Genomic DNA, 8,952 nt, shown 5'->3' with positions numbered 1-8,952 from the left:
CCAGCTGCAGGTGGCGCGGGATGATGCGCGTCTTCTTGTTGTCGCGGGCCGCGTTGCCCGCCAGCTCCAGGATCTCGGCCGTCAGGTACTCGAGCACGGCCGCCAGGTACACGGGCGCTCCGGCCCCGACTCGTTCGGAATAGTTGCCCTTGCGGAGCAGGCGATGGACGCGACCCACCGGGAACTGCAGCCCGGCCCGAGAAGACCTAGTCTTGGCCTTGGCGCGAGCCTTGCCGCCCTGCTTCCCGCGTCCGGACATGACTGTTAAGTAAACGCCTTCAAAAAGAGACGGAAGAAATATAGAGCCAAAATGAGAGCACGAGAAGTATTTATACTAACTGGAGGTATGCTGAATACAAGTCTCCTATTGGCTCTTTTCAATTAGCCAATGAAAATTCAGAATCAGCATCCCTCATTTGCATAAAAGCCCTCCACCTAGCGGGAGGTTTTTGAATGCGCCACTGTAATTTGGTGTGAAAAGCTTTTACTTTAGCGCTAATGATTGAAACAATTTTATTTTCTCAATAATAGTTTAAAATCCAATCCGAAGCAGGATTGATTGTCCTCATTCCTCTGTCTTTTGGCTATTAGTCCTTTTCCAGGATTGTGACTGATTCTGGAAAGAAACAGAACAATTCCTAAAATAGTTTACATTTAAAAAGTACATCTGTGCTGGCAATTGCATTAACTCTTTGAGCCTCACAGAAGAACAGAAAGGAAACAAACAATTCTTTGTCAGAGCCCAAGCCTTGGACGTGTCTGAACAATGAAAACTAAAGGCACGAACTGGCCCATCCAGTTCCTGACCCAACACAGTAAGTTCTGTTTCAATCATTACCTTACACATGAGGACTTATGGGATCGCTTTGAAGGCAGGGAGGGTACGGTTTTCATTGTAGAGACTGCAAAACTTAGAGACCCAGACTGTGCGTTTTCTGGTTTTTTGTTTGTTCTTGAACTTGCACGGGCTTACACTGAGTTAATGAATGAGACTGATGGGGAAAACAGAGGCAAATGGAAAACTGACTCCTTACTGAGTACAGCCTTTGCAAAAGGCAGAGTGACACTCCTCTGGGAGCTCAGCTGCCTTGAGGATGACACTTTGCTAAGGGCAAAGGCAATCTTATCTTAACATTAACCCGACCCCCCTAGGATCCTCTAAGTCTACTTTAACATATAAGAATTCCTTTGAAAATTTCCTTTATCTATCATCACAAGATGAATGTTTGCCACCCAACTCCAAGCTTATGGCCCACTGATAAACACCTTAAGGGTCTCATGACTGAGGCTTTACTAAACAGTAATAAATGGCCTTTTTCTAAGAGCAACTAGCCCCTCAAGGTCCCGGAAACCTTGCTTAAGTCCTGAGAGACTTATGTTATCCCTAAAGCCCTCCCAACCTGAAGGGATATAATTAGTTACCTATCACAACCCCTGTGTAACTCTTCTACCCCTGGGTCCTGTCCCTGTGCTTCAATAATGTCACCTTTTTACACTAAAGTCATCTCAAGAATTCTTTTTTGGCCATGAGCTCCGGACCTCCCACCACTCCAAAACTGTGTCAAAAACCAGGGCTCCAAACTTCTGGTTAGGAAAGTCATTGTCCCCATGGCCACTCCCAACTCCTACCTTCTCTATTTTCTCACTTGGCAACAACACAAAGGATTCTAATTGGTTCAAAAAATTCCTCTGTCATCTGCCATACCCATATCGTACGGCACCCCGTGTGCATAGAGGGCTGAAACATTGAAACGCAAACACAAGTCTTGGGACCCTTAGCAAATGAGGGAACAAACACCCCACAGCACCAAAATACACACAAAAAATAATGTATCATAAACACGGTATTTATATTACCACAGAGTCTTTGCCTGGTCTTAGTGCTCACATCAAGCAAAGAACAGTGAGAGAAATTGCCAGAAGGAATCTTGCTGCTCTTCCTTGTATGGTCCATGAGATAGACCTAGAGGTGAACAGTTACTTCAGGAATTTGTGCAGCCTCAAGCCTAAAGGTCTTCTGAGTCCCAAACAGGATGGTTAGACTAAGAGATTCTGTGTGAGAAAAACCTACGCCTGAGCCAAGTGTCAGAGAAATATCCTTGGATCCCCGGTACCAGGCAGGAGAGTCAAGATGCTCATCTGCCATTTCCTTTCTGCCTTCTCTTAAGTCTTCAGACACTTCGGACTTTTTCTCTTGACAATATTCAATCTCCTTTTAATTTTTCATCATTATCTTCAGTATCAACAACAACAATAAAGAATAACCACTGGCTCAATGTCTCTGCAAGACGAAGATATAAAAAGATAACTCAAACCCTGCCTCAAAGACTTGATACTTTTTGGAAAAGGAAGGACTGTGTGTCTGAGGATTGAACGGTACAGGACATTCTGCATCCAAAAATGAAGATGTAAGCAATCAGGAATATGAGAGTGCCTGGCCGCGAAGAGTAATCACTGTGAATCAGAAGAGTCAAGAGAGGGGCGCCTGGGTGGCTCAGTCGGTTAAGCCCCCAACATCGGCTCAGGTCAGATCTCACGTTCGTGGGTTCGAGCCCCGCGTCAGGCTCTGGGCTGACAGCTAGCTCAGAGCCTGGAGCCTGCTTCCGGTTCTGTGTCTCCTTCTCTCTCGGCCCCTCCCCCTCTCATGCTCTGTCTCTCTCTGTATCAAAAATAAATAAAACATTAAAAAAAATTTAAAAGAAGAGTCAAGAGAGTTCATGACAGAGATGCGTATTCAGCACTCATTCCACCTAAGTTCATGTGAATGCCAGCTAAATGCCAGAGCGGTCCGGGTCCATGGAACACAGCAGCGAATGCCAGAGCGGTCCGGGTCCATGGAACACGGCAGCGAATGCCAGAGCGGTCCGGGTCCATGGAACACGGCAGCGAAAAAAAGCAGATGGAAAGCTGTACCCTTGTGGTGGTGTCCTCCTAGGGCAGCGAGGTGCAAAGAAGCAGAATACATAGCAGAGTACAGTGCCTTTTTTGGTGATGAGTGGCATGGAGACCAGGTAGCAGAGGGCACACATGAGACGGGCGGGGGTGGTCAGGGAGGGCGTCGCCACGAGGGTATGATTTAAGTTCAAACCCGGAAGCGGGGAAGAAGCTGGCCCAACGGGAAGAGTAAATGCTCCCATAAAAGGCCGCATGCATCCAAGGGGATGCCAGGAGCCGGGGCCGGTGGTGGACTGTTCTAATTCCCTGGATAAAGTAGGTCAGTTTGGATGGAGGAGGGGCATGTACAACGGTAGGTAAAATAGGAGGCAAGATCAAGGCCTGTGTCAATACCCCAGAATAGAAGCTGGCGGGCGGACATTTGCAGCATCAGGAACCCAGCCTGCATGGGATCATGGATGAGAAGAAAGCTCCGGGTCATCCAGGTCACGCAAGTCAGCAAACACTTCGCTTCTGCAACAGTAGAACAGCTTGAGGAAATGCGACCAGCACGTTCTCAAGATCAGCAAATTCTACACATTTGACTCTGAAAAATAATGTGCAAGGCAGATATGAGGAGAGAGATGGTGGAGGCAAAGGCTTCCATAGAAATGTGAGAAGAAAAGTCATTGTCCCCAGTGACTACCGCCTTGGACAGGACACTTTGACGCATATTGGTTTGTATGAGCAATGAAAGGAAGTAAATATCTGTTCTTTGCCCGATATAAATTAAAAAAAAAAAAATAAGGTGCTTTGAACATGCTTGAGAAAACCTCGCTGACGTCGTGGATATTGTGAAGGCGTCCAGAGCACGCCGCCCCGGTTCGCTGCTGTGGCGCCCGGACTAGTTCGGCTTAACGGCAAAGGGCAGCAGTAGGGACGGCTCAGTGTCTGCCTTCTTGTCCTTAAAAGCAGGAGCTGAATTTCCCACGTGAAAGAGGTCCTCCCTCTGCCAGAAGGAAAGAGTCAATTTTCTCACCAAGGACAGGAAGTTGAGGCTGAGAGAAATCTGTGCCACGAACATCATCTTTCTAGTCGATTGCCCCAGTTAACTCCCCTATAGCCCCAGCCCCTATGCCGGTGGCATCTTCATAATTCACCCTTGTTTGTCCAACACAATATAGAAACACTACGTTCTACCTGCTTCTTTGGATTTTCATTTTTCTTGTGAAAACTCCCATATGCATGTAAACAAAAAGTAATAATTTTCACACACACACATACACACACACAGAGCAAGAGAAACAAAACCTATGTAAAAAGGAAAAGTTAATTCAAATGACAGCAGATTTCTCATCAGACACCACATACCAGAAGGAAGGGTCACATATTTTTAAGAGCTAAAGGAAAAGAACTAATACTGCCCGTCTTAATTTCACATCTTTTGGAAATTAGTAGGAAAATAAAGACATTCTCAGGTGAAGTAAAGTATGAGAGTTTGCTGCCACCATTATTTATCCATAAAAGAATGGCAGAAGGAGGGCGCCTGGGGGGCTCAGTCGGTTAAGTGTCCAACTTCAGCTCAGGTCATGATCTCGTGGGTGAGTTCAAGCTCCACGTCGGACTCTGTGCTGACAGCTCAGAGCCTGGAGTCTGCTTCGGTTCTGTCTCCCTCCCTCTGCCCCTCTCCCACTCGCGCTCTCTCTCTCTCAAAAATAAATAAACATTAAAAAAAAATTCCTCTGCAAGCCTCCTTTCTCTCTACCCCCAGCACGTGCTGGGAGTCATACTCCAAGCATATCCTCCCTGATATACACCTGAAGGGGCTCGTGACTGTTTTACTAAATGGTAATAAATGACATTTTTCTAACAACACCTACCCCCTCAAGGTCCTGGAAACTTTGCCTTCAAAATACCTTAGAGACTTACTCTATCCCTCACCCCCCTCCCAACCTGTGGGCACATAATCGGTGACCCCACGACCCCCGTGCAGCTCTTCCCGCCCACGGGTCCCGTCCCCCTGCTTTAATAATGACACCTTTTTGCACCAAAGACGTCTTCAAGAGTTCTTGCTTGGCTGTTGGCTCCCGACCCCATCACCCCAAAAACGCACCACAGAGGTAATCAGGCAGTCGAGGCTTGGACGGCATCCTGAGCTAAGAAACGGGATGGGGCCTGGGACTTCAAGGGGGGGCAAATCACAGAAAGGTAAGAGTAGACGTTGGTAAATCAGATGTCTGCTCTGCCCTGCTGATAAATCCTTCAGAGGGAGGAAACGCAGCTGTGTCTGACACAGCTCTCCTCCTGGTCTGCCAGAGTGGGCCGTTAGTTAGCGTCCAAGGACGCCTGGAGGTCAGCAATGCGGAAGTCGGGGCGGCTCTCTGGAAAGCGAGTGGCCCGTCCAGGCGGCGCTCCCGGAGACGCCAGTCACACCAGACAGGGTGCAACACGGCAGCGCGGTGACAGGAAGCCCCTGAGCAGATTGGGAAGAAGAAGTATGACCCTTGCTTTTCACCCCAAGTAATGAATGTCCTAGTTAACACCTAGGACAAACCCTGGGAGGTCGCTTGCTCTCTCTCTCTCTCTCTCGAGCTCTCTTCTTCTCATACCTCTAGTGTACTTTTCACTCTAACAAACTCTCCCACCTGTGCCCGTCGTCCGCTGTGTTCTGTGTCTGTCTTTGAAATCTTTCTTCTGACAAGAGCAATCATCTTCCATGACTCCTGACTCCTTTGGGACGGGCTCAGTCGAGGTTTCAGGACCCGAGTTTTCCCAGTTTACCTGGCAACGAGATCTCTATTAATTTTAAAGGCTAACAGAAGTTATGATCGCACTCATATTACATTTATATATCTGTCTATATAGGCTTGCGCAAAGTAAAACTTCCAGAAGATTGATGGCAAAAATGTCCTGGATAATGGAACAACAGTGGATTTTTATTTGTCTATTTGAAATTACGTTTAGTGGTTTCTGGGCAAACCAAAGGCAAATGAAAAATAAAATGTCCTTACAGCCCACAGCCCACTGACCAGTCCTTGAAACAGAGTGACCTCCTTCTAGGAGCTCAGCTGCCCTGATGGTGACACCTTGCTGGGGGCACGAGGCAATCTTAGCTTAACGTTGTCTCGACCCGGAAGGATCCTGTAAGTCTACTTTAACATCTAAACATTCCTGTGGAAATTTCCTTTATTTCCGCCCCACTCGGGATCTAGGCTGGCAATCATACTCCAAGCGTATGGCCTCCTGATGTGCATCTGAAGGGTCTCATGACTAACGTTTTACTAAACGGCAATAAATGACCTTTTCCTAACAGCAACTAGCCCCTCAAGGTCCTGGAAACCTTGCTTTCAAAAATCCTTAGAGACCTGCCCTATCCCTAACCCCTCCCAACCCGACGGTATAGAACGTCACCTGTCTCAACTCCAGCGCAGCTCTTCTGCCCAGGGGCCTGTCCCCCTGCTGCAATAAAACCAGCTTTTTACACCGAACGTGTCTCAAAAATTCTTTCTGGCCATTAGCTCTGAACCCCAACCCTTCAAACCACAGCAGTGGTTACGATTGTAGAAGAATGGGCAGTTATTGTTTTTCAAGGACATTAAAAAAGAACTCACTAAATGTGTATACATTATTTAGTGGAAATGAAAAGCCAAGGAAAAAGACATCAAAGGTTGCCGAGAGACTGAAGGCGCAACTGAGGTCTGTGTCCTCTGACTGCCAGGAAGCGGGGCCAGGCCATCCGCTTCGAGGTGAGCCCCTTTCCCAAACCGTGAACGCTTTCTGGACCCCTGTTGTTTGTGGACCTTTCTTCTCTTTTCAAAATTCTCAATCTCCCTCCAAACCCCCCTGTCTGCTTCCTGACGCCCAGAAGTTAGCCCCCGGCAGCACCCCTCTCTCCCCTACAAATTCAGCTCTTCCTTTCTCCAGCGTCTTTCTGGGATGGGAAGGTAGGAAGAACTTCTCATGACTGAAAGGAGAATCAAGGAGGTAAGACAAGTTTTTTTTTCTCGTTTGCTTTGTTACTCAGAGACTGCCTCGCTGAAGAAAATGTGGGTGTTTTATTAAGCAAGGGGCTGTATAACCCTTCTAGAATTTCTCTTTGATGGCTTGCTACTGGCTCTGCTGTGTTCAAAGTTGGCGCCTTATCAGCCCCAACTGGGGAGATTTGATAAAAAATGTTTCTGGTTTCTCTGCACCCCCCACTATGGATCTGGGATTCCCACCTGGAGTCCAGGAATCTGTTTTTGTTTTTTTTTTTTAATTCTCCATTCACTTGTTAAACATCAGCCATCAGTATAGATGGCAAAAAGGCCTAGGTCTGAGCTTAGGAGACTTGGGGGTTAGTTTGAACTTGTCAGTTGAGCGTAAAGTTTTACGAAAAGCATCAAATATCGGGAAAGAAGGGGAGCAGGAGGGAGAGAGAGGAGAGAGAAGAAAGGGAGAGAGCAAGCAGGCAGGCAAAAGTTTTGAAGGACAAAATGGGAAGAAAATAATCTATACCTCAGATCTTTTTGAAGAAGATAGGAAATAATATTTCCACCCAGATCTCCTCCCTCCAGAACATGAGTCATTGACTCACTGATTCTAAACCTGTAGTCTGAGTTCCATAATGGGGGGAGGGGGGGATTTTTTTTTATAATAATTAATTTTAAAAGCAGGGGTCTCTTTCACCGCTATAGTTTGCCTCTCCTGAGACAGGAAATACTTCTAAGGCGGTCTACTGACCTGTGGGATCTGGGAAAAGAGTTTAAATTTAGTTTTTCTTTTTAAAGAGATCTTTTTAAAAGAAATCCTACTTTAATTTCTGCATCCATAGGACACTGTTGCAGATAACCCAGAGAAAGCGTTCATAAACCAATGAAAAACATTCTCCCCCTCCCAGCCCCCCTCCCCCGCCGCCCTCGTAGGCAGGCACAATTCAGTCCTACCCACTCTCCGCCCCTTCCCCCAAACCAGGACCCCGACCTGCCCAAATAACACCCCCCCTTCCTCAACCAAGGCCATTCCTGTCTTTTGGGAATTATTTTTGGAGTGGCGGTTCTTCGAAATAAGTTTCCTAAGGAAATCCAGCACTTCTTCCTCTGCCGGGCCCTCCAGCCAGCCGACGAGGTGACGCGATGGGGAAGCGCGGGAAATTCAAATTCTTTGTCCCGCTATAGCCTCAGAGCCCCACTTCCCGCCCTTCTGGTGACATTCCAGGAAAACCCGTGACACAGGAACTAGGACCCCGGAATCTGGCATGCGAGAAAAACTGAACCGGCTTTAGATCGGCAGCTGCCATCGGCAAACAATTCTAATGAAAAACTTGAGGAATTTTACTTCTCTGTGCAGAGCTTGCCCCCCATAGAGATGCGCACGGGAACCAGGGGGCCTCCGCTTACGTTTACCCAGTGATTTAGGTCAGGAGGAAGTTTAGGCTCCAGGAATAGTGCGCCTTTCTGCTCTCTCCGCGGCCTGGAGCTCTCCTCTTAATAGGGCAGCCTGGATTAGTTATATCCTGAGGATCCCTAATTTGAAGTACTTTAGTCACTTGTTCACCTAGCAGAGAAAGTCCAGTCTCCGTTAGAAACATGCAGACAGAGAAAGAGTGAGCACTTGCAAGCATTAGGAGTTTTAGGGGAAAACGGAACTTAGGGTGAATAAAACTTACAGATGAAATAGCGCTTTGGGACATCGCACCGCAGCACTGTATTTCTCTGAGAGCCGTTAGTGGCCACCCACACCCATGCTCGGCTTTAGAATTGCCTCTACGGATCATCATTGGCGTAGATTCCTTAGAACTGAAACTAAAATAGCCCAGCCAGGCAATTACTCAGCCACGAAATGGCAGTTAGAGCTCTCCTTCGATAAAGTGGGTGGCTCTGAAAAGAGCCTTTGGGTTCGATCGTGCCTCCCAGCACACTCACTTGGAGCTGGTGTACTTGGTGACGGCCTTGGTGCCCTCGGACACGGCGTGCTTGGCCAGCTCGCCGGGCAGCAGCAGGCGCACGGCCGTCTGGATCTCGCGCGACGTGATGGTCGAGCGCTTGTTGTAATGCGCCAGGCGCGACGCCTCGCCCGCGATGCGCTCGAAGATGTCGT

General features: G+C 47.8%; 2 protein-coding genes across 2 annotated transcripts in view; one reads left to right on the top strand and one right to left on the bottom strand.

The window, feature by feature from the left end:
* The window catches only part of LOC115296196 (histone H3.1), a 16,333-nt gene that overhangs the window by 4,280 nt on the left and 3,101 nt on the right, over positions 1–8,952 (top strand). The gene's annotated exons all lie outside the window — the stretch shown is intronic.
* The window catches only part of LOC115296185 (histone H2B type 1-B), a 4,854-nt gene continuing 799 nt past the window's right edge, over positions 4,898–8,952 (bottom strand). Inside the window, exons 2-3 of the mRNA XM_029944675.1 lie at positions 8,778–8,947; positions 4,898–5,655 (exon numbers count right to left, since the gene is read on the bottom strand). Coding sequence (XP_029800535.1) covers positions 5,652–5,655; positions 8,778–8,947 — 174 coding nt within the window. The 3' untranslated portion in view covers positions 4,898–5,651. The remainder of the gene's footprint in view (positions 5,656–8,777; positions 8,948–8,952) is intronic.

Source organism: Suricata suricatta, chromosome 7, assembly GCF_006229205.1.
Source record: "Suricata suricatta isolate VVHF042 chromosome 7, meerkat_22Aug2017_6uvM2_HiC, whole genome shotgun sequence".
Classification (NCBI taxonomy): domain Eukaryota; kingdom Metazoa; phylum Chordata; class Mammalia; order Carnivora; family Herpestidae; genus Suricata; species Suricata suricatta.
Note: the sequence above shows the minus strand (reverse complement) of the source record. Positions and strands in the feature narration are given on the sequence as shown.